The 25739-nt window shown below is 47.6% G+C and overlaps 1 protein-coding gene across 4 annotated transcripts in view; it reads left to right on the plus strand.

The window, feature by feature from the left end:
* Nucleotides 1–25739, plus strand: part of Nos1 (nitric oxide synthase 1) — a 177350-nt gene that overhangs the window by 102263 nt on the left and 49348 nt on the right. For all 4 annotated transcript variants that reach the window (XM_087198430.1, XM_087198431.1, XM_004843704.4 and 1 more), the window contains exons 4-9: nt 12698–12826; nt 14324–14469; nt 16396–16558; nt 17257–17348; nt 21904–22045; nt 24596–24735. In XM_087198430.1, the coding sequence (XP_087054556.1) occupies nt 12698–12826; nt 14324–14469; nt 16396–16558; nt 17257–17348; nt 21904–22045; nt 24596–24735 (812 nt within the window). The remainder of the gene's footprint in view (nt 1–12697; nt 12827–14323; nt 14470–16395; nt 16559–17256; nt 17349–21903; nt 22046–24595; nt 24736–25739) is intronic.

Raw genomic sequence — 25739 nt, forward strand, 5'->3', positions numbered from 1 at the left:
CCAGGAAGGACAGGACACTGGGGATTGCTCAGTAGTTCAGACCCACAATCCTAGTGGTTGTCCCTTCTTCTGGCAGAGATTTGGTGAAAGGCCACAATTGTAAACACGCATTATACTATCTTCAGAAATCAAGGCTAGCGGAGTATGGTGACCCACGCCCATAATCCCAGCACTCTGGGACGCTGAGGCAGAGGGGTCACCAGTTCAAGCCTAGCCTGGGTGACTTAATGAGACCCTGACTCAAAATGAAAAAGGTTGGAGATGTAGCCCAGTGTGAAAGCCCTAGGTTCAATCCCCAGTACTGCAAAACAAAAGACAAAAAATGCAAGGCCACATTCTGGCATGGGTGGTACAGCATGTGCTTAGCATGCTTGAGGCCCTGGACTGTGACAACTATAAGAATAGTGCCCATACTTGGTGGAGACCCCTTAGTCAGGCTCCAGTACCCACCTGCCCAGTATACAACACAGGCCTGAGAAAAAAATACACCAAGAGACAGAACTAGGAGAGAAAGCAGGGGCCAAGATGACCGATGTCAGTGCAACCGACAAAGGCCCTGGACAGTCCCAGACACTGACTTTGATTGGCAATCAACTGGGATAAAGGCGACATGTGGTTTCTATGGAAAATAATGTAAATGAGGCTCATAAAGGACAAGACAAAGCATTCTGAAATTAGGAACAGAATAGACAAAATATATGATTGTAATTGGAACATTGTCCTTCTACTCTGAAGGTTTTAGTTGTGGGAAGGGAATTTGGGTGCGAGTTACTCTGACCTCGGCACGTAGGCTTCAGCCAGACTCACTTCTCACAACAAGCCAATTGTGGGGCTAACTTCACAGCCTGCTTTGGGCATAATCAGTATTACAGGCCCGTGCACATACTATGAACATTGAGGAACTCTTATCCGTGAATTTATCTAGTTTAAAATTCCTTTCTAGTTCCTTTCTTAATTGAACATGATGGGGTGTGGCCATACCTGGAACCCTCCCAAGACAAAGAATGACAGAAGGAGACAGCCTCCTGGTAGATCCAGGCTATAAATACGATTTGTCAGGTCTATACAATATTTTACTTTATTGCCATTTTTTAAATTTTTTCACATAAAAATATCTACAACATTTCTTTAAAATGTGCACAACCTGATCACATCGAGTCCGTATTTCTAGGGGGCAGAAATCTTCGTGGCCTAGTAGCTGACCTCACTAGACAGGGTATGAGTCCCGGATTTGCTACCTGTTGTCACTCTGTTGTTGAGACCAAGGGTCCATTGTCATTTATTACAACATTAGTGCTGTTGGTTTTCTTATCATAGGATGGGAGTTATGCCTTTTTTAAATCCGTGTCTTTATTATAAGCAACAGATAAAAATAGACTAAAAGATCCCTGTGCATTGGGAAAAAATTAGAAAGATTTCATTTTTTGACAAAATGAAGAATGTTCTTATATGTTTAATATGTGTGGTTTGGTGTTTGTTTGTTTTGTTTTGTTTTTGGCAGGGGCAGATGTAGAACCCAGGGCCTTGCACATGCTAGGTAAGGGCTCTACCCTTCGTGCTCCAGCTTAAAATGCTCTGCTTTTGAAACTGCTCTGGCTGCTTTTCTGATTCACCTGACCTCCCTTGTCACCTCCAGATTTGAGAGTTTATAATTCCTGGTCTGAGTTGTGGGGGTGGAATGAAGCAGGGAGGACCTTGACACCACCAAAAGAACTGAAACCCACTGCAGAAGTCTGATTAGTGGCAAAACTTTCTTTTGAGCCACTTACCTGGTTTAAGGAATGGCAGTCTGCACCAAGCATGGAAATGCACCTCGTAATCCCAGCTATTTGGGAGGCTGAGGCAGGAGGATCACAAGTTCAAGGTCACCCTGGGCAACTTAGAGAGAGCTTGTCTCAAAATAGAAAAAAAAGAAAAGGGCTGGGAGTGGTACAGTGTTTTCCTACAGGTGTGAAGCCCTGGGTTTCATCCCCAGTACGGGGCAGGGGAGGTTCTTTAAAAATGGCATCTGAGTAGTGGGGCTCAGTATTGAGAATACAGCAGAGATGATTCCAGCAGAACCACCGGCCTCTTTGCAGGCTTGTTAATGAAGGATCAGGGGGCGCTTAGGGACTTGCCCTGGGGCCCCTTCTAAGGTGGAAATCCCATTTCCTTGGAAAAGAAGAAATAGACTTCAAGGGTCTCGGGACAAGGAGGAAGACATGCAAGGAGTTTCAGCCTGACAGACACCAGTGGAGGCTGGGGTTTCAGTTTCCCCATGTAGGCCACAACCCCAAAACCCTCAAAGCCACGGGCCCACGAGGTCACCCTGGCTCAGTTGCCTGAGCTTTGATTTTCCAAATGCCTCTCAGAAATAAAGCTGAAAGAAGGCAGAGACCCGAGCCCTGGGTTATATTGGAGGCCTAGCTCCAGAGCTAAGAAAGCAGCCCCGTTAGCAGCTAGACATCTCCATAGCCACAGGCTTCAGAAAGGCTCCCAGGCTGAGCAAATTAATAGAAAACACAGTGTTCTTATTCCACCCTGAAAAACCGACTCCTATACTTCGCCTCCCCTCTGCCTGCTCAAAGCCACGCTACCTGGGGCTCTTGGAATCGGCTTCGGTCCTCGTGGTTGTAACCTACATTTCCTGCTTTATAAAGCATCCACGGGGACTTGGCATTGTTAATCACACAGAAAGGGACCCAGCCACGGCCTGTTTCCCTAAGTCAAGATGAGACAAGTGGCAGTGAGGAGCTGCTGATCTGCACTTTCCACCAGACCTGGGCAACAGGCGCAAGAGGCACCAAGTTGGATGCAGGCCCAAGAAAAAACTTCCTGACTTAGCAGAATGTGAGCTCCCTGAAGAAATGATGGGTGGAGCCCTCAGGTGCAGAAAGGATTCCCACCATTCTTGAGGCTCTTGTTTATCTAAATTCAGGGAGAATCAGCCATAGAGACGCCTTCTCTTAAGTGAGTCTTGGAAAGTTAAGCTGTTCATTTGTATGCAGGGCATTCTTGCTCATGGTCTTGGTCAGGAGTGGGTTCCCAATCCTTAGATCACACAGTGTGGATAACTCTGTGATCCTCATCTTCAATATCCCTTCACAAATTGCATCTGGCCTGAGAGAGATGAAATGACTCATTTGAGCCATCTTTGCTCCAAAACCTGCCATATGCATATCCCTGGGGTGGAAGCAGGGTGGGCAGACATTGTCTTTGCCCTTTGAGACCCTCACAGTCAAAGGCAAAGAGACAGATGCATACACTGCAATTCCTGATAAAAGAGAGAGGGATACAAAGGGATACAAAGTGCTAGGGGACCATAAATACCTTCGGGGAAGGTTACCAAGAGGTGACGCTGACTGGGTTTTAAAGATTAAGTAGGAGTTTGCCTAGAAGAATGTAGAGAAAGCCATTATAGTAAAGGGAATGGCTGCAGCTGATGTACTGCATTTTTTCTTGCTAAGAGCCATTAGGAGATCTCAGAGATGATCTTTCTTGCTAGTGCCATCTAAGACACCATTCTAAAGGCCTTTTAAAACAATCATCTGGTAACAAATGCTACTGTGGGTTAAAAATATGAGGAACTGCTGATTGTTCATCCTCCATGCAAAATCTTGGGATTTTAACCAAGCCCTTTTCAACTTCCCTTCTTGTTAAGCACCTGTTTCCTTCCCTTGCCTGTTTCATTTGCTTTCCTAAAGGAGATGGGGTAGAACCATGCCCTGCTTGGGAATTGACACCCACTCTCAGATGCTAATGAAATGTCCCAGCAGGGTTTAATGGGGAATAGTCTGGGCTTGGGGAAGGTGATGTTTCCACTCAGGGTCCTGCCCTCCTGTCCATCCACCGCCCGCCCTCCCACCGATCAGATGTCACAGGGTGAGCCCTCTCATCAGGACCCGGCATTTCCTTATTCCCAGAATCCAGGGCCTCCTGGCTGCTTTCAAAATGTCAGAATCTGGGGGCCGGGGATTTAGCTCAGTGGTTTCCGCCGCCTGCTGCGCAAGCGTAAGGACCCGAGTTCGATCCCCGGTACCAAAAAAAATGTCAGAATCTGTTGAGAAGCTGTTCTGTATTTCCAGATAAGTGTCAGCCCTGACTCAGCCTCCAGAGGGTTCCAAATGACAGGCACTGGGGGACATGCTCATGGACCCCTTCTTCCCTCACCGTCAGAGGATTGAAGATTGCCAGGGCCCGCCTCTCTCCCTCTCTCTCTCTCTCTCTCTCTCTCTCTCTCTGAGCTGCTACAGCCTCTGGTGATGATCAACACGGGCATCCAGACATGGCGGGCCTGGCCTGGCACCAGGGCTAAGTACTCCACTTCTCAGCCACCTTCCCTCACGCAGGTGGGAAACCGCAGTCAGCCCTGACTCATGCGCGCTAATGATGTCAGGATAAAAATAACAGCAACGGTGGTGACAGCACTGCCTTGCAGATGTGCAGCCACTGTCACCCTGGGGTTCACTGGTCCGCAGCATCGAGGCCACAGACTCAGGGAAGGGACCAGGATGGGTCCCCTCCCAGCTGGTGACCTTGATCAGACGAAAAATTAACATCTGTACTGAGCCCCCTTTCCTAATAGTGGTTAGTAGGCTCTTCTAGTGCCGGGGAGAATGAAACGGGGTAATATATACAGGAAATAATGGTGTCAACTAAGCCAGGCACACCTGTCATCCCAGCCTTCAGAAAGCTGAAGCAAGAGGATCGCAGTTTGAGGCCAACCTGGTCTACATAGTGAGACCCTGTCTCAAAAATCAAAACAACAAAAGTGTTTTCAAGCATCCCAGTCATAGCTAATAATGTATCAAGCAATGCCAGGTACCATGCTAAGCACTTTAGGTCCATAAAGTCTGTCTTCATCCCCAGCCCAACCCAGTGAAGTCCAGTTGGCCCTGTAGGAGTTCCACACCCATGTATTCAATCAACCACAGATGGAAAATATTCGGAAATAATTGCATCTGTACTGAATGTGTATAGACTTTGCTTTTTGTCATTATTCCCTAAACACTGCAGTGTAACAACTATTTGCATAGCATTCACCTGAGGTGTAAGCCACCTAGAGACCACTCGCAGCACCCAGGAGGCTGTGTGTAGGATGTAGGCAAATACTACACCAGTTCATTAAGGGATCTCAGCATCCTCAGATTTTCATCTCTGCAGGGGATCCTGGAACTGATTTTCCATGGATATTGAGATGCAACTGTTCTTTTTCTTATCCCCATTTTACAGATGAGGAAACTGAGGTACAGTGTTTAATAGCTTGATAGGGGCCATGGAGTAAGTAATAGAGATGGGATTTGAACCCAAACCATAGAGCCCTGGAGCCCAATCTTAACTCTACAGGGGTTGGCACAGAATAAGTACTCAAAAACTATTTGTTGTTATTATTCTTTTTTGGCTAATTGTGATCTTGCTAATTAAGATATGTTGCTAATCCTTATATTGCTGATGTGAGGCAGAGAGAATAAGAAATACAAGCCCCATTTTACACACGAGACCCTGTGACCTGAGAGAGGAAGGACCACTCATAAGTCATGAAAAGGCTGCGTCTCTCCCCGCTGTGATTATGTGCATCATCCACATCAATGATGTGTGCATCCAGAGGGCCAGGAGCCTCACGAAGGAAAGCAGCAAGGCCTCCAGCAGAAGCATAGGAACTTTGATAGCCTAGATTCCAAGCCCTGATCTGTTGCTCGTGCCTTATTAATTTCCGTAGAACCACTTGACCTCTCAGACCCTCTGTTTCCTCATCTGGAAAATGGGTTACCTTGAAGACTCAGTGAACCAAAGGACATGCGATGACGTAGCCAAGGCAGGCACCAAATTGGTATTTATTCGAGGCTGCTTCGACAGAAATGAAACCCAAACATGGTGGCACATGTCTATAATCTCAGCACTCTGGGAGGCTAAAGCAGGAGAATTGCAAGTTCGAGCCCAGCTTGGGCAACTTAATTACTCAGAGAGACCTCCATCTCAAAATAAAAAATAAAGAAAAGGAAAGGGCCTGGGATGTAATCAGTGTAAAGGCCCTGGGTTCAATTTCTAATACCACCCAAAAAAAGGAGAAATGAAATTGAACATGATCAGTGACCTAAAGCCACACTATCGTCTTTTCATCAAATAGTTGCTTCAACTTCTAGAAACTTCCACTCCCAAGACAAGCTGCAGACACAGCCACACACACAGGCATCACATTGTGATCCTTGGAGTTTCACGGACTCCAGTGCCCACGTAGCATGCAGAGTCCGCCGGGCCGGCTGTGGCAGACATCACTGGCTCTGCCAGGCTGACATCTCAGGGTGTTGTGTGTCCTTCCCTCCCCAGGCCTCTCTCTAGCCTCCTAGTTTGAGGTGAATTCCCCTACGCAGAGGGGCCCAAGCCCCCCCAAAGCTGCCATTCAGCTCACTTGGTCCCACCCTCGCTGGGGTCCACTGTCCCTTGCTTTGGTCAGGCTTATGGCCACAGTTGGACACCCGGGTTGGCTTTTCGGCAAAGCACTTTGGTATCCCCCTTTCTCAGGTTCCCCAGGTACCCTCCAGTAGGGAACCCTCCACAAGATGCTTTCCAGGAATTGCTACTGAGCCCAGCCTCTCTCGGTGCCTGGGGAGAGCAGATCCAGCTGGCACCTGGCTCCCACTACCTCCCCCAGCTATGTCACTTGCTCAGTGACTCCCAAGCCTTCGGTTCAATTAACCAAGAGGCTGGACACCAAGTTCTGCAGCAGCCCAGCCAGGAAGTAGGACCTGAATGGTCGGTGTTTAGGTTCAGCCCTGCTGGAATTTCCACATATTTTGCTAACTGTTTATTTTCCTAGTGAATATATTCAGTGCACACCGTCCCGACTGCTGCCCGGTGGGACAGTGACACTGTGGTCAGTGACACCTCTCTGCAACTCATTCACTGACTATCACTCTGGATTCAAACCCTGAAGGGTGAGCTGAATCCATGAGGACTTTTTTTCCTCCTTTCTTCACAAATTGATGGCAGTTGCTATCTGCCCCCAACAAACTCGGAGGTCAAGAGAGATGCAACTGACTTTCACTTTCTGAGGGTCTCAGGATACTTTAAAACCTAAACACCCATGCACTTTTAACATTCACATGTAGTGAGTTAAAGGTTGATGTCTTGAACAGATACACAAAGAGCAATGCAGTGTCATGGGGATAAGCCACAAGATAATTACGGGATTCATTTTAAAAATTAATTCCTAGTGTACGTATCCATCCTGGTCTGGTAATGAAACCAAGTTTAAAGTCATCTAATAACATCCGACTGACTATCCCATGATCTCATGGCGATTTGGTACAAGCACTGACAATTTAAACACTACTTATTCTCAAGACCTTGAACCCCCTCCGCCCCCGGATTTCGACATATCTGACTCCTGAGCATCCCCCTTTCCATCTCCCACACACTGTAGGAAATGGATTGTAGAAGCGGGCTTAAGAAGGGAGAATAAGCGGTTGCAGACATCTATGGGAGTTTTTGTAAAGAATGAATCACTTTGGCTGGATCTGGTGGTGCACATCTGTGATCCCAGCACTTGGGAGGTTGAGGCAGGAGGATCACAAATTCATGGATGTCCTGGGCCACACAGTGAGTTCAAGCCCAGCCTGGACTACATAGTGAGACTCATCTCAAAAAAAAAAAAATGCAGAATGAATCACTTTTGATGTAATGCTTTGAGTGCACCATAAGGAAATTATACTCCGAGCTATGAAACACAATCGGTTAAGTTCTCTAAGCAGCAATTGTTTAATTGCACGGATGGGCAGGACCCGCTGCTTTGCAGCTCTGTGGTCCTGAACCCTGAGCTGCCACAGCCTATAACCAGGTCACACTTGCTGCCCTGAGTGGTGGTCCCCACAGGTTGGAGTTGTGTTCCCTGGGGCTGCAGGAAGGACGCAGCATGTGGTGTCTGGCCCCTGGTGTGGATGGCTGGCTGCCCAGCTCAGCCCCAGCGCTGCCCTCATTTCAGGACAAGCCAGGTAGGGCAGGCTGCCACAGCCTCCTAATGGAATGGCTGCGGCTGTGCCAACAGAACAAGAATCAGAGGCTGCTGGCTTTGTACAGGTTGAAGCCTGAATGCCTGGATTCGTTTGTTGGGCTGCTGCAACTCAGCATCACCAACGGAGTGGCTCACAAGACAAAATTTACTGTCTCTGAGGAATGGAGGCCAGGTGGTCAAAGTCAAGGTGTTACCGGGGCTGCGAGGAGGAATGTGTGCCAGGCCACTCTCCTTGGCTGATAAATGGCCATCTTTGTGATCATAGGCCATTCTTGTGGCTGTGGCTCTCTCTAAATTTCTCTTTTTTAGAAAAAGTTTTTGGTGCTTGGGCTTTTGCACTGAGCCATATCCCCAGCCCATTGATTGATTGATTGATTGGTAGGTTTGCACTGAGTTGTCCAGGTTGGGCTTGAACTTGCAATCTTCCTGCCTCAGCCTCCCTGAGGATTGAGATTATAGGCATGTGCCACCATGGCCAGCCCAAATTTCCCTTTTCTCTAAGTATACTAGCTGTATTGGATCAAACACCACCCTAATGTCTTCATCTTAACGTGATTACCTCTATAAAGATCTTATCTCCAAATAAGAACACACTCAGAGGTATTCAGCTTGAGGTTGTCCATATTTGAATTAGGGCCGGAGGGGGGTACACAGTTTAACCTGTAACAGCTCAAAGATGTTCTGGGTCTTGCAAGTGCTCCCCTCTCTTGCCATGGCTCTCAGAGCTAGTTTCCCTGGGGCCCTGACTGCTGGTTGTTGGGAGAGCCAGGAGCTTGGCCTTTGTTTCTACTTCTTCCTGGTTCCGATGCTAGGTTCATCCTCCTGCCTCAAGCTCCCCCTCCCCCTGCTTCCAACCGTCCACCCAAAAGCTTCTCTTCTTGGGAAGCCCTCAGTGTGCACTGACCTCTTGGTTCTTCTTCCAATCTCTCTAGATCTGCACCCCAGGCTCTGCCTCCCACTTCCAGCCTCGTGGCTCTATTTTTCACCCTGGTGGTCACTTGCTTCATTGTTCCAACCAGTTCTTCCCAGGGGTCTATCCCTTCACCCTGTCCTCCCAAGTCACAGACAGACCATCCCCGGTAGGCAGTGGTTTGACTTTGGAGTTTTCATCTGAACAGCCATGTGAAAGCAATATGCAGAGATCACACTTGGAATTCTGAATTTGGATCTTTTCCTGGGCAAGGATGTGCAGTATGATCCTCTCTCCACGCTAGCCAGGGCCAGCAAACCACAGCTCCCAGTCAACCTCCCAATCAGCAGGGGAACGGCCAACACTCTACAGTGTGCTGTGTTGCTAAGCTGTTAAGCACATTAAATGCATTTTCAACTTACGAAGTTTTCCATGTACAGTTGGTCTGGCGGAATGTGGCCCCGTGGCAGGTCAGGGAGCATCCGTACTCCTAACACATGGCTTTTGTGAGGTCGCTCGCTCAGCTGGGCAGCTGAAGGGCTTCTCTGTTCTCCACTAAAGTAGGACCAGAGTCCTCTGCTGAGTGTAAGTGGCTCTGCAGTTCCAGAATTCACTTAGACTTTGTATTGTACGTAGACTGGGTGGCTGGAACAGCAGAAATGTATGTTCTCACAGTTCTGGAGCCTGGAAGTCTGAGATCGAGGTGCCAGCGTAGCCCAATTCTGAGGGGGACCCTCTTTCCTGGCTTGCAGACGACTTTCCTCCTATGTCCTCATGTAGGAGAGGAAGAGGCCACTAATACTACTAGATGAGGGCACCACCCTACTGATATTTTAGAGATAATATTTCGCTCCCAAAAGCCCTGTCACCTACACAGACATGCTGTGGCATAGGGCTTTGACGTGGGAACTTGGTGAGACTCAGTTCAGTCTAATTCAGACCTCAGCTGTTCATGGGACATGTGTTGAGGTGCCACTGTTGCAGGGGTGAGGACAGAGTGGGTGCTCCAAAAACACAGTCAGCCTGTGCATCCCAGGCTCTGCATACACAGATTCAACCAACTGCAGATTGGAACTGTGCAGGGACAAGCATTGCCTCTGGACTGAATGGGCCTGTACCTTTTTTATCTTGTCATTATTCCTTCAATAATACAGTGCAGCAAGTATGGACATGGCATTTCCATTGGGCTAGGTATCATAAATCCTCCAGAGGTGATTTAAACCATACAGGAGGGTATGGAGGGGTTTTGTGCAAATATTACACCATTTTATATCAGGGATGTGAACATCGTCATGTTGTTTCTTAAAGCAGTCAGCTGCCTGGAGGTATTGAGAGTCATCTGTGTTGCCTAAATATCTATCTATCTATCTAGGTAAAGTGGTAAGATATAAAGATATATGGATACAGACATGCCATATACATATTCTCACACATGCACATACTTGTGGCATACACACACGTTCTTTCATACATGTTCCACACATGCATACACAGACACATGCTCTCACAATGCATACATATGTTCTCACACACACATACATGCCATCACTCATGCTATCACACGTACACACGTGCTCTTGCATACACACATTCGCATATATCTGCTTGCACACAAACTTTCAGTTATTGCAAGCAGGGACAAGTGCTCTGAAGACATCTGAAGCATGGGAAGGGTGGCAGAGAGCATGGGTTACAAGTCTGGGTGGTGTTTTAGGGTTTTGTGTTGTTCTTTCGAGCCAGGGTTTCACTATGCGGTTCAAGCTGACTTTGAACTTGTGGTGGTCCTCCTGCCCCAGCCTCCTTCCTGAGTGCTAGGGTTACAGGCATCCACCACCATGCCTGGCAGGGCTGAGTGGTGTTTTAAAGGATCAGGAAAATCTCTAGCAGCGATATGTGGCACTCAGTGGTCAGCCACTGGAATTAGGCCCTTTCCCTCCAGCATCTGCAAACTAGTTATGTAAAGGACAAGACAGGAAATACTGTCAGCTTTGTGGGTCTCCAGTCTTGATTCCCATCATGACAACCTCACTCTGCCACCAGAGTACAAAAGAAGCTATATACAATGCAGGAACAAATGAGTGTGGCAGGGTCCCAACAAAACTCTATTTATGGAGCTTGAAATTAGAACTGCATATAACTTTCATGTGTCACGAAGTATTATTTGGCTTTGAATTTTTATAGTTAACAGTCTAAAAGTAGAAAAACCACTCTTTGCTCAGGGGCTGGACAGGAGCAGGCAGCAGGCCCAGGGAGGCCCATGAGCCGCCATCCGCAGACTCCTGCTTCGGAGCAGGCAGCCAGCTATGAGGCTCCCGGGCCGTGGGCAGAGCGCCATTGTGTGCGTGAAGCCTTGCCGCCTCCTGGAGGCCTGTCCCAAGACCTCTTCCTCGAGGCCTCTGCAGGCTCCTTAGCAAGGAGGTGTTGGCAGGGCCTTTGAAACGCCCGCCCCATGAGCTCACAGCTTGCTTTGCCAAGTTAAAGGCCCCTGGGGAAAATAAGGCCGTGTCTCCTGCCACTTGAAAGTGTCCATTGTCCTGCCGCAGACTGGAAGGAAGGAAAGGACACAGGTAGCCACAGCCCAAAGCCCACGCATGCCCTGTCCCCAACATCAGAACTCCTCAAGTGCTGCTAGTCTGCATTCTGAGCAGGAGCACTCGGGTCCTCACTAGAAAAGTCATTTGTATCCTGCATGCAGGGCCTCTGACTGCTATATTAATCTCCCCATTTGTCCCCTCCGGAGTCACCCAATATTACTGCTGGCTAATTAAAACATCAAAGCCCAAGCACAACAGCCCTGCCAGCGGCCTCCTAATGCCTGGTTTCAAGTGCGCAGCCTGATGAAGCCACTGGTGAAGAGTGGCACGGCGCTTAGCTCTTAACCACCACCCCCTGCACATCTGGAACCCCCAACAGATGGCCTCTCTTATTAGGCCTGTTGGCTCGCTCCCTCTGCTCCCTGCCAGAAAAGGCTGCCAGCTGCTGCCCACCAGCCCCACCCCAGTCCTCCTCACACCTGGCTGCTGTCCCCTCTCTGAGCCTCCCACTGCGGCTCGGCCTCCAGGGCGTTAACATGGGTGACTGAATGCCACAGACAGAGTAATTAGGAAGAGTAGAGGTTTATTTGGCTCAAAGTGGCGCTGGCATCTAGTGAGGATGCTCTGCTGCACCCTGACATGGCAGAGGACATCCCGTGATGGGACACAGCAGGCATGCTACTTGGGTCTCTCTTCTTCTTCATATAAAGCCACCATTCCTCCGTTTTCTCATCTGTAAAACAGCAATCATACGGTTATTGCTTGGCACATAATAACTGCTTGTGGAAGGTTAGTGTTCGGTGTTTATCCTCCAGTGTTCTCTTTGACTTCCATCCTGGAATTAGCTCCTTAATCATGCCCACTGGCTACTGTGTGTGAGCATTGCTCAACACTTGGGCCTATCACCTCCCCTCCCTTGCTAGGCCCTCCTAGTGGGTGTGCCTGTTGTATCTCTCTTATAGCTGCTGGGTCACTGATGCTTTTCTGACACATGGGGACACCTCTGCCCGGGGAAATAAGACAGCCATCTGCAAACACACAAGGCAGATGTGATCCTTATCAGTGAGATCTAAAATGGATGGACCAACATTGGTCAGCCTGAGACTTATTCCTCCCCCACCACAGCTGCTGGCTGGGTCAGTTTGTTTTCAGAGGTCAAGACAATAGATGACTAAAGTCGTTTAGGGTGAAGACAACAGTTTGTTCAAAGGCCCTGAGGCCTCAAGACTCTGCTTCATGCTCCACCTCCATTCTCTCCTCCAGCCCCCTGCCTCAGGCAGACAGTCCCCCACCAAGAATGGCAGCCCCTCCAAGTGCCCCCGCTTCCTCAAGGTCAAGAACTGGGAGACTGACGTGGTTCTCACAGACACCCTCCACCTTAAAAGCACACTGGTGAGTAACCAATGGGGTATAGACCAGAGCGGCTCCATCTCAGCCCTGTCCACATTTGGAGCCAGATTCAACATGGTCATGGGAACTGTCCTGTGCATTGCACAATGTTTAGCATCACCCCTGGCCTATCCTCCTAGGTGTTGCTATCCTAGCCCATGTGTAGCAACAGAAAGGTTTCTAGACATTGTCTAACCTCCCCTGAGCAGGAAGTTCATCCCTGTTGGAGAACCACTGATGGATTCTCACTCACCTATGCAGATGCTTTTTGTCAGAGTACCTTGTACCCTTCAGAATTCAAGGCCAGTTGCTACCTCTGAAAATACTCTTTTTATCTCAGTCTGGCCACTGATGGAGAATTCAATGAATCTTTCCTTGATTTTTCAGTGTGTCCTATAAATTTCTATATCATATTTTTAATAGTCAACACATTGCTTTAAGTTTTTGTTGAAAATGAGCATGATGGAGGATTGTTGTATTAGTCAGCTATTGCTGTGTAACAAACTGGCCCAAAAAATTAAGTGGCTGGAAAAAATTATGAATTTTTTTTCAAGAATTTCTCATGGAATCAAAGTCTGTAAATAGGGAAGGGTGGAGAGGGTGAAGGGTGCACAGGTAATGGGAGAAAAAATAAGAACTAAGATACATCATGTTCTGGTACAAGCACCCAATGATAAATGTAGATGTATTTTATACCTAAAATGTACCAATAAGTAAATAAATATATATATATATATATATATATATATATATATATATATATGAATTTCTGAATTAGAAGGGTAGTTCTGGTGATCTGGACCAGACACAGGTGATCTCAGTGAGGCTAGCTGATGAACCTGCAGTCACCCAAGGGGACAGCTCAGAGCAGGCTGGTGTAGGATGGCACTGGCTGACATAACTGTGTACCATGCACATGCTCCTCTCCCACCAAGTTAGCTTGGGCTTGTCACCTATGTTTGCAGAAGAAGGCAAAGTCTCTTGAGGCCCAGGCTTGGACATAGCCCAGGATCACTTCTGCCATATTCTATGGGCCAAAGCTACCCCAGATCCAAGGAGTGAGAAGACAGACTCCACCTCTCCATGGGAGTTAGTGTAAAGTCACGTTACAAAGAAAATACAGCGAGGGGAAGAATTGGAGCCAGTTTTGGTAATCAAGTTATCACAGCTCTGTTCAAAGGAGTTACTGTAACCACTCAGTTGTTTCTTTTGATCAACATGGAATCAAAAAATATTCTGGAATTTAGTGCCAATGATTCTGATTCCTATGCAGAACACTCCCATTCCGCTAACTGACAACAATAAACATTTTAGGAGCCTTAAAACATGGTTCCCCATTCCTTGCCTTGGCTGATGACCATGCCCAACAATGATTTGAAGGTGGCCCCTGAGAAATCCCTTGAAATTAAGAGCCAGGCCAACTTTGTTGTGAATATAAGAGCCTGGGCTGGGGCCCCACACCTGGCAAAGTGAAGGCCCACATCTCTCTTGACTCCACAGGAAACGGGCTGCACGGAGCACATCTGCATAGGCTCTGTCATGCTGCCCTCTCAGCACACACGAAGGCCCGAAGATGTCCGCACCAAGGACCAGCTCTTCCCCCTCGCCAAAGAGTTCCTGGATCAGTACTACTCATCAATTAAAAGGCAAGTGTGTGTTGACTGTGGGAAACCCAGGGTAAGATATTGAGTGCCAGTGACAAGGACATAAGCTCCACCTTTGCTGACAGGTGAGCCAAGCCCTGAATGTGAGGCCTCTGCCCACCACACCCAGAGGTCAAAGACTGGCAGCCAGAGCATCAGAGCTGGCCCCCAGAAGTGTTTTTGTTTGACCTGCAAAAGGGTTTCTGAAAGTTTGAAACTTTTCAAGCCAGGTGTGGTGGTGCATGCCTGTAATCCCAGCACTTTGGGAGGCTGAGGCAGGAGGATTGCAAGTTTGAGTCCAGCTTAGGCAACATAGCAACCTAGTAAGACACAGTCACAAAATAAAAACAATAAAGAGAGCTGGTGTTGTAGCTCAACACAAAAGCCCTGTATTCACTCCAACCCTCCCCCACATTGAAACATTTCCAGCAATTCTACACCTAGAAAGCTTATACCTGTTTATAAGAAGTCATATTCACAGAAATATTATTTATCATAGGAAAAAAATCACAAAGAAAGTTCATAGGTAGTGCATGCCTGAAATCCCAATCACTCAGAAGGCTGAGGCAGGAAGAGCGTGAGTTCAAGGCCAGCCTGGGCAACTTAACAGGACTGTTTCAAAATTTTTTTAAGTAATTTAAAATTTTTTTTAAAACCTTCAGGAAACCACCTCAGCTCCATCAGTAGGAGAAGGGTAAATAAGGTGTGGTATTCCAGTGATGGAGTATAGGGTTGAGTATCCTTTATCCAAAACGCTTGGGACCAGAAGTTTTTCAGATTTCAAAGTATTTTTCAGATTTTAGAATGTTTGCATAGACTTTTTCCCTAACCTGAAAATCTAAAATCTGAGGGGTTAGGGATGTAGCTCAGTTGCAGAGCATGTGTTTAGTATGCACAAGGGCCTGGGTTCAACCCCCAACACCAAAATATAAATAAATAAGGCTGGGAGTGTAGCTCAGTGGTAGAGCCCTTGCCTAGCATGTGAAAGGCCCTGGGATGCATCCCCAGTACCACAAAGAAACAAAAAAAGATAACAGTAACTTCTAAGGAGAGCAGGCTATGAGAGGGACGTCATGCCCACAAAACTATATTATCCTTTCTTAGCCTGAGGATGGATGTGTCATTCTATTGTCCTGTATACTTCCTTGTGAAGGTAAAATTGAATGCATTGCCAACATTTAAAACTTAGAGGAATTCCCTTTAGAAATCAGATTCCCAGTTTTCCTTGAATGTGATCTGGCAGCCCAGGGTCCCCATTCCTGTCAAACGGATGGTCAGCTGGATTGGAGTCCTGACTGCCCCCTGGGGACCTGATTTGTCTGTTTGACACAGGCCTCACCCAGCCAGTTTATCCTGTGTGCACTGCCAGGGCTTTATGGCATTTGAGTGTACAGTGCCTGCTTTATGCTCAAACTATTGTGTGTTGATGTCAACTTGGGGGTTTCTATGGCTGTGGCTTCCTGTGATATCTTGTCCCTTCCACCAACCTCTACTTCAGAAGAGAAGGTGATGGTGTTGTCAGCTTTCTGTCATAGTATCAAATACCTGAAAGAGTCAACTTACAAAGAGGAAAAGTTTCATTTTGGCTTACAGTTTTGGACCTTTAAGTCCCTGGTTGCCTGGCCCTGTTGCTTTGGGGCCTGTGGCAGCACAATACATCATGGTGGGAGTGTGTAACAGAGGAAGCTGCTCACCTCATGGCAGCCAGGAAGCAAAGAGAGAGACAAGAAGGGGCTGAGTCACCCAATCCTGTTTGAGAACATGCCCCCCAATAACCTAACTTCCTCCCACTAGGCCCCACCTCTTAAAGGTTCAGCCACCTCCCAACAGCACCACGGGATGGTCACTGAACATTTCACATATGGGACTTTGGGAGACCCTTCCAAACTATAGCAGTGATGTTCCCATGCCCCTTCTGTCCTCACTTAGATTTGGCTCCAAAGCTCACATGGACAGGCTGGAAGAGGTGAACAAGGAGATCGAAAGCACCAGCACCTACCAGCTCAAGGACACAGAGCTCATCTATGGGGCCAAACATGCCTGGCGGAATGCCGCCCGCTGCGTTGGCAGGATCCAGTGGTCCAAGCTGCAGGTGGGTGGTGAGGCTCAGAGGCCTGGAAGACCTTTTGGTGGGGGAGAAGGGGAAGGGGAGAGATGGAGCTTTGAAAAAGGTCAAATCCTTTTACCTATTGGCCATAGTGACCTACCAGATCCCAGATCCTCAGATCATAGCCAAATTCTGGCTGTTGCCATGTCTGATTAGCCAATGCTGCTTTTTGTTACATGAATTTTCATATTTCTTGGTAGAATTTACGCTCTCCAGTTTCCCATAGACCCTACCACTCCCTTGGCTCTACTTGGCTTATTTCTATTCTCTGCCTACTCCATGAAGACATTAGTTTATTTCCCCTGCTATGATTTTATTCTAGGGAACAATTTAATATTGTAAGTACATTAGTTATCAGGATGGGAGGTATTGATTTGTTTCTTTGTTTTTTTAATCCCTATCCATAGTAACCTAACAGGAAATGTAACCAGCCCATTCAAACTCCTACTCCTACCCTTTTTCCCATTCACTCATAATCCATGCCTACTTTTTAGGGGACTTTTCCTGGTCTGATTGACCTTGGTTATTAGCATAGGTTAAAGAAAATAATAAAACGCAGCCTGAACCTCAGTCATGAAATGCTCGTGACTCCAGTGGGGTTCTGGATTCTCCTAAAATGGGCAGACTGCACTGGGGTTGTGGGAGGGGGGACAAGGCCCTTGATCCCCACACACTTCTTCCAGGTGTTCGATGCCCGCGACTGCACCACAGCGCATGGGATGTTCAACTACATCTGCAACCACATCAAGTATGCCACCAACAAAGGGAACCTCAGGTGCGCTGAGCCACTCGGGTGGGAAAGGGTCCGATGTCCCCAGGCCTGGAGCTGCCTCCGCTGCCAGGGAAATGTTCCCTCTCTCGGTGTCAGACCACACTGGGAGGGGTGACCTGGCATTACTTGTCCCACCCCCTGCATTCCTTCTCTTCTGAAAGAAGCAGACTCCCACGTGATTTGCAGAACTACGGACACAGAGATCACATTCACCCCCTCTCAGTTTTATAGCCTCCAGGAAGAAGGCCAGAGGAAATCCTTTAGATTCCCGGGAAGAGGAAAATCCCAGCACAGGGAATGACCTGCTTTTACCCCATCAGGCTCTATTGCCTGGAGCTGCCTGTGAATCTCCCTGGGTTTCAAAGTCAGTGTCTCCTCCTGCTGGTGTGGGGACAGCTCCTTCATGTCCCAGCCAGCCAAGCCACACTTTGGACTCCTTGTATCAACATAAGGACAAAAAAACGTTCTGGGAGGCTGAGGCGGGAAGATCACAAATTCGAGCCCAGCCTGGGCAACTCAGTGGCTTAATAAGGCCCTGTCTCAAAATTAAAAATTACAAGGAGTTGAGGATATAGTACAGAGAGGCATGGTATGGGCTGCGGCTGCCTGGCCTTGCAGGAACAGCTGGGACGCCTCAGACAGCTGGCTACACTTGTCAGCCTTGCCTGCTCTTTGCTGCTCCAGTGTCTGTTCTCAGCCACAGAGGCCCAGCCCCATCTTCTGAACACACAGGGCCACTTCAGAGACAGTCCCATAACCTCCCCACGCTACTACTCTGAGCTCATCTACAAGCAGCTTGTTCACGTTAAGCATGGGTTTTTTTGGATGGTGTTTGCCAGTTGTCTGATCCACCAGGAGGGAACAGCCTATGTGAGAAATCCATGGTTAAGTCTCTTTCCCAAGCACTCTTAGCTGAAATATCCCCATACCCGACCACTCTTGGAGAGTCTTGTCAAAGCAAACCCTCAAGGAGATCTTTTCCATCACTGTAACTAGATGCCTGAGAAAAATAAATTTAAAGGAAAGAGGTTTATTTTGGCTCATGGTTTCAGAGGTTTCAGTCAATGGTCAGCTCGATCCAAGGCAGAAATAGCATGGCAGAAGGGTGTGGTAGAGGAAAGCTGCTCACCTCATGGCAGCCAGGAGTCAGAGAGTGAGAGAAGAGCCAGAGAGGAAAGGACAGGGACCAGATACAGCTTAGTCCTCCAGGTCACAACCCCATGGTCCATTTCATCCATTTCCTGCAGAGGGACCCCACCTCCTAACAGCCCACTCAGCTATGAGCTCATGGGTGTATTAGCCCATTGGTGAAGTGAGCAGCCTTGTGATCCAGTCACCTCTGTGGGCCCCACCTCTGAACATGGCTGCATGGGGATCGAGCCCTCACTGCGTGAGTCTTTGGGGCATGCTTCAGATTTTAGCCATGGCAGAGCCTATGGACTATCCTGGTGGTTTTCAAACCATGCTGTGACAGATGATAGGAGGGAGTCACTCCAGAGCTGGCAGTGCCTCTCCCCTCCTTTCAAATATCTAGTAGGGAATTTCCATGAGATCTGTAACAAAAATATTCAGCTGATTGTTTTCAAGTTTAAACCTCATATCTGAAAATGATGAGAGGCATAAAGAATGTTTACCAGGTGTAGAAATAGTTTCTACATAAGAGAGGGAGGATGGTCAAAGAGAAGAGGACTACATAATTTAAATAGCATAACGCATTCAACCTGCCCTCCAGTGAGATTGTGCATGGAGGAGTAAGGAGGTGCGAGGCATAGGTACATTCAGTGTCTTCCATTGGCCTCCATCCCCACTCATGGCATAAGCCTCCCAGCCCACTCACTTTTGTGATTCTGGTATTTCTAAACATACTTTTAAAAATCTATGTGTGTATTACACAAACAAGCTTTATCTGGTGTTCAACAAAAGACACAGCAATATGTCTTAATGCCAGGAAACAAACCATTTGACTCATTCTGTGTTTACCTTCAATATGGTGCTGAGCCTTTTGCTAAGAGATTTTTTTTTTTTTTTTGCAACACTGGGGATTGAACCCAGTGCTTTCATACTCAGCTCATTCGCAGCTCTTTTTTATTTTCATTTATTTATTTTTATTTGGAGATAGGGTCTTGCTAAAACACAAAATTGCCCAGGCTGGACTCAAATTCACAATCCTCCCTGCTAAATTTCATTTTATTTTATTCTATTTTATTTCGGTTTTTTGAGACAGGTTCTTGCTGTATAGTTCAGGCTGGCCTTGAACTCACTATGGCAACTCTCCTGCCTCAGCCCCCTCGAGTGCTGGGATTACAGGCATGCACCACCACATCCAAATAACCAAGAGATTTTTAAGCACACTTTTGACATTGTGATGTTCACCTTAAGTCCTGGCCCTAAACTCACCTCCAAATGTGACACCCCAGCCCTGCAGGATTAAACACTGCATTCTCTTGTATAAAGGGTAAGATCTAAAAACTGCATTCAGAAAGACAGCTCTGTGAACTCAGTGAGACAGGGGATGCTGTATGCAGAAAGGGAATTTAAATCGAATGTGGTATTTGACAACAGATAAGGATTCCAGGCAGGGAACAGCAAGGGATTCCTGCAGGAATGCATGTGGCAGAAGATCCATGGCTATGAGTTGAATTTAAGATGTGCTAAGATAAGAAACCAAGATGGAGCTTCCCAGACCCTGGGATTCAGTCCCTAATGGGACAGATGACTCCAGGTGGCAGGAGCCCCCGGCGTGAAACAGGTGACCCTGCAGCACATAGTGAAAAGTTACTCTCCTTTCTTTTTTTCTCTTCTCGATCTTTACACTATGCCAAGGAGAACGGAAAAGTTTGGTGCTATTGTTCACACTCTCCTAACACTCGGTGCTCTCCCTTATATCACATCACATCATCTGCAAATAGGGATAATTTGACTTCTTTTCCTGTTTGTATCCCTTTTAATTCTTTCCCTTGCCTGTTGATGAGGCTACACTTCTAAGAACCACACTGAACAGGAGTGGTGACCGTGGATGCCTTTGTCTGGTTCCAGATTTTAGAGGGAATTCTTTCAGGTTTTCCCCATTCAGTATGACATTGGCTGTGAGCTTGTCATATTCGACTTTTATCATTTTAAGGTCAGGGCCTTCTACACCTATGTTCAGTAGGGTCTTTATCATGAAGGGCTGTTGGATTTTGTCAAAGGCTTTGTCAGCATCTAGTAGGATATTCATGTGATTTTTATCTTTGATGTTATCCATGTGGTGTATTGCCTTAAAATACACAAATTAATAGACAGCTAAAATAAAAGAGAGAGGATAGAAAACTAGGAGGCAGACTTCTGGAGATGGGGAAGGGTTCCATCAAGAGAAGGTGAAGAAAGAAGGGTAATGGGATTGAAATGGATTAACGTATGTTAAATCCATGTACCAACCTCCCCAAATAAAGCCCATCATCATGAAATATTAACATGCAGTAATAAAATTATTAGAGAGGGAGGAGAGAAAGAGACCAGCAACCACAGCTTCAAACCCTTTAATTGTAGAATCAGTATCCACGATTCCTTATGTAGGCAGGTGAAGCCAGCGGCTGCCAACCTACAATTTTCTCTTAAACAAATGTGTGTGTGAATGCAAGCTGATTTCTTTTTCATCAGAAGTCTGTAAACTTTGGTGTGGTACAAGGGGAGGGGAATTGGGTGAGAATGTTATTGAGCCAGGCCCATTTTGCCCACCGTGGAGTATGCTAATCACCAAACTGAGTTTTGCAAAAGAGAAAGAGTCTATTTGAAAGGTAGGGGGCCGGGGATTTAGCTCAGTGGTTTTGCCGCCTGCTGCACAAGCACAAGAACCCCAAGTTAGATCCCCGGTACCAAAAGAAAAAGAAAGGTAGCCACATGTGGAGGCAGGAGAGTAGGTCTCTGGCTCCCTGAGGATAGGGTTTGGGGACAGTTGGGCACTGAGGCTGGGAAAAGGTGGTTGGAGGTTACCTAAGAGCAGGTGAGGTGGGTTAAGTCTAGAGGCTCTATTCAGGGTGTCAGGTGAATGCTGGTCATAGGAGGAAGACTGGAGCTGGGAACCCATAGTGTGCTGTTAACAGGACCCATGCCTGGGCATGGTGATGCACACCGGTAATCCCAGCACTTCAGAGGCTGAGGCAGGCGTAGTGCCATGGGTTCGAGGTCACCTGAACTGCATCATTGAGACCCTGTCTCAAAAGTCAAGCAAGGTGGAGGACAGGCTCTGACGGATCCCTGGAGACCACTGGCTGCTAAAGCACTCGCTGGAAGGCTGGCTTGTGCCAGTATTGTCATAAAGTCCCTGGCCCAGGGAGCCTCCTCCTCCCTCCAGCGGGCTGGCTCCGCCCCACCTCCAGCCTTGCACAGACCCAGGGTCCCAGTGGAGGAGCGGCTGAGGACCCTCCCTCTCACAGCTGCTCACTCGGCCCTGGGGACGGTGGCACAGATGTGCTCCGGCCGGAGCCCCTAGCAGCTGCTGACCCGGCAGCACCTTTTCCTGTGTATCCCCAGAGTGCAAGACCACGCTTGATACAGGTGTCCCGTGTGTCCCCTGCAGGTCAGCCATCACCATATTTCCCCAGAGGATGGACGGCAAGCACGACTTCCGAGTCTGGAACTCCCAGCTCATCCGTTACGCCGGCTACAAGCAGCCTGACGGCTCCATCCTGGGGGACCCCGCAAATGTGGCATTCACAGAGGTGCGAGCTTGCATGTGCCCCCCACCCGGGCTCTCACATCCCCAAGCTCTTTATCCACAGACCGCTTCTCACTTGCCATTACCCTCCCGGGGAGAGCAGCTGGCTGGGAGCAGGCCCCTTCTCCACACCTGTACCTCCTCTGGGCTGTCCAACCCCCCACTGTCTTCTGGTTCTTCTATCTCTGAGCATTTGGTCATTTTCCTGCTGTGACCTCTCCCAACCCTCCCGATGGAAGCTGTTATCCCATTTCTTTTTTTCTTTCTTTTTCTTTTTCTCCCCCCATTTCATAGTTGAGTACACTGGTTCTCACCAAAGCCAGGTGAGTTATACAAAGCTATTCATTAAGTGAGTAAAGGAAAAGCTAGAACCACGGGACAAATTTCCTGCCTCCCACCAGGAGGTGACAGATGAAACCAGGCCTGTAGTCCACCTTTCCTCAACTAGGTGCTATGTCCAACTCCTATCATTCATTCCTAAGTTCATGCAACAATTTTGGTGGCTTGATTCCCCCTGACACCACACACCAACATTGCTGGTAGCTGTGTCCATTCCTAAAAGCTACTAGCAGAGTACACACCACTATCTTCCTGCCCGTTCCTTACACCAACAGAGACTACAGGTGAGACATGGGACTGTGTCCGAGGGGACACACAGGCAGACCCCACACCTGGCACCACCTCTCCTCTGTTACCCAGCCAAGCTGCTCCTGGTCCTTTCCACAAACCCCCTCCAACCCACCCTGTGCCTCCTCCAGACCAGACCCAGCTCCCAAGCCTGGGGACCCCCGCCCCTCCTCACTGCCTGCCAACTTCCAAGCTTTTCTTATGGAAATGTGATTATCCAGAGGGGGCTGTAACCAGGGCGACCAGGATTGCACCTGTGCAGTTTAAGGCCCAGCCAAACTCTCTGCCCCACTTGGCTGAGCACTAACAGTGTACTTGGCTGACCTTGCTCAGGGTTAGCAGAACATAACCACAGTCTCCTTCGTTCTGGCACCAGAACCTTCGCTGACCAGGACCTGTTCTCCTGGGGCCAGGAGCCAGAACACTAGCATGGCATGCAGAATCATCCTGACCCTTGCCGCATAATTATACCCCAGAAACCCTCTAGTCTTGTGCTGTCCAAAGGGCAGCCCCTGGCCGCCTGTGCCTCTTGAGAAATTCAAATGTAGCTGCTTCAGCACTCGGTGAGGCTGAGGCAGGAGGGTTGCAAGTTTGAGCCCAGCCTTGGCAAAGTAGCAACTTAATGAGAGAGCCTGTCTCAAAATAAAAAGAAAAGAAAACAAAAAGAGCAGGGGATGTAGCTCAGGGCGAAGGCCTTGAGTTCAATCCAGTACCAAAACCAAAAACTTAGTTCAAATTCCAGTGAAAATACACACCAGATCACCAAAACTAAGAACAGAAAAACGGTGGAAAATAGCTCATGGCTAATTCTCGTGTTGATTACATGTTGAAACGATAATGTGGGTGTAGTAGATTAATATATCAATAAATTAATAAGCTTACTGGATTAATGAATTAAAACATTAGTTTAACGTTAACTATATTATTTGAATATATTCATATTAATAATATATAGCATTAATGAATTAATACTAATATTTAGTGTTTTTCAAAATGTTATATACTATACCTATTTGATATATATTAGATAAATAAATGTTAAATATTTAATTGTCTAATACATGATTAAAATATGTTGATAGTAACACTTTTTTTTGGTATTAAATTCTTTTATTGGTACATTGTAGGTATACAACACAATTACATTTCTCATTGGGAATTGTACCTTTATATAATGCATCTTGGTTCTTATAGTAATACTTTAATATATTAGTGATAAATAAATGTTCACATAAAGTATATGTTGAATTTAAAATTCATTATTCAAAATAAATAGCCAGGTGTGGTGGTACACAGCTGTAATCCCAGCACTCTGGAGGCTAGGTCAGGAAGGTCATGAGTTTAAGACCAGCCTGGACTACATAGCAAGGCCTTGTCTTTTTTTTTTCTTTTTTTTTTTTGGTACCGGGGATCGAACTCGGGTCCTTGCGCTTTCGAGGCAGGTGGCAGAACCACTAAGCTAAATCCCCGGCCCGTCAAGGCCTTGTCTTGAAACAAACAACAAAAAAGAAATATGTTAGTAAAATTATTTTAATCCCTTGGTTTTTTCTTAATGGAGCCACCAGGAATTTCTACTTACTTGTGTGGCTCTTACTACTGTATTCTATGGGGCACCCGCCCTGCCACAGGCATTTTCCACGGTGGCTTTCATCAAAGTCGGACATCTTAAAGTCTCTTGCGTCGCCTTCGGACAGAGGATTAGTCAGACCCACCCAGCCTGGGTCCTCCCGGCCTCTGAGGGCCCCACATGCCATCAAGTTGTCGCTTTCGGGCCGGGGATTTAGCTCAGTGGTTCTGCTACCTGCCTTGCAAGCGTGAGAACCCGAGTTCGGTCCCCGGTACCAAAAAAAAAAAAAAAACAACAACCAAAAATGTTGTCGCTTTCGGGGTTCCCGGGCGGTGACGCCCCCTGGCGGTGTCTTTGCAGATATGCATCCAGCAGGGCTGGAAACCTCCGAGGTGCCGCTTCGATGTCCTGCCGCTCCTGCTCCAGGCCAATGGGAATGACCCCGAGCTCTTCCAGATCCCGCCCGAGCTGGTGCTGGAAGTGCCCATCAGGCACCCCAAGTAAGCGGGACTCGGGCGGGGGACAGGGCCCGCCCAGGGCGCCCTCTGCCCAGGCTCCAAAGAAGTCTCGGTTCCTGTCCTTGCTGCTGGCCGGGCAGGGTGGGCCCCTTCTCCTTGGCACCCAGCAGCGCCCTCTGTCTGGATCAGATTCTCCCCTCCTCACCTCTGAGAGCAGTCACCCGTGACGGGGCTCTGCCCAGCCCTCAGGACTGGCAGGTCAGAGCCTCCTGCTGTCTTGCTGCAGCACAAACGTGCATTAGAGAAATCCACTCAAAACCCTGCTGGCCCGGGGACGCAGCTCCAAAGGGAATCTGACTCCGGGAAGGATCTGGGAAGGCCGAGGCCAGCAGCACAGGCAGCGTTAGCTGTAGCCGGGCGCTAGACTCTGGGACTGACCGAAAGAGTTGCTGAAAACTCAATAGGATCAATAATGTCTGAACGCAAGGCATTTTTTAAAAATCAAAGTTAATTTTTAAAAGTTTATGGTGAGGGGCCAGGGATTTAGCTCAGTGGTTTCGCCGCCTGCTGCGCAAGCGCAAGGACCTGAGTTTGATCCCCGGTACCAAAAAACAAAGTCTGTGGTGAGCTATATAGCAACATTTTAAATAACTACAGAATCCAGCATGAGAAGCTCAAAGTAAATCACCAGGCAGGGCCCTGTCTGTCTAGAGCTTTGGTATTTTGTTTGTCACATGTATTCTGATGGCATTAATTTCTGGTTTGTTTGTTTTTTTAAAAAAAATTGTCTTAATTCAAAGTGTTCCATAAATAAATAGTAGTTTTGATGTTGATTATTGAGTCTGTTGGTTATCAGTTAAATTTTGCACAAAGACTAGAGTTCCACATGCCTCAACCTCCTCCCGGCCCTGGACCGGAAGCGAGTGTCTTGAGGTTCCCAAAGCTGCCCAGTATCTAGGAACACAGCCAGTCTCCTTGCTGACACTTGGCCTTCATTCATTCATTAGTTGGCTCAATCAACAGTTTATTGTCTCCACTCCAGGCAG

The sequence above is a fragment of the Heterocephalus glaber genome, unplaced genomic scaffold (assembly GCF_053883595.1).
Source record: "Heterocephalus glaber isolate CG9 unplaced genomic scaffold, H.glaber_assembly_v1.0 deba00001687, whole genome shotgun sequence".
NCBI classification, from domain to species: domain Eukaryota; kingdom Metazoa; phylum Chordata; class Mammalia; order Rodentia; family Bathyergidae; genus Heterocephalus; species Heterocephalus glaber.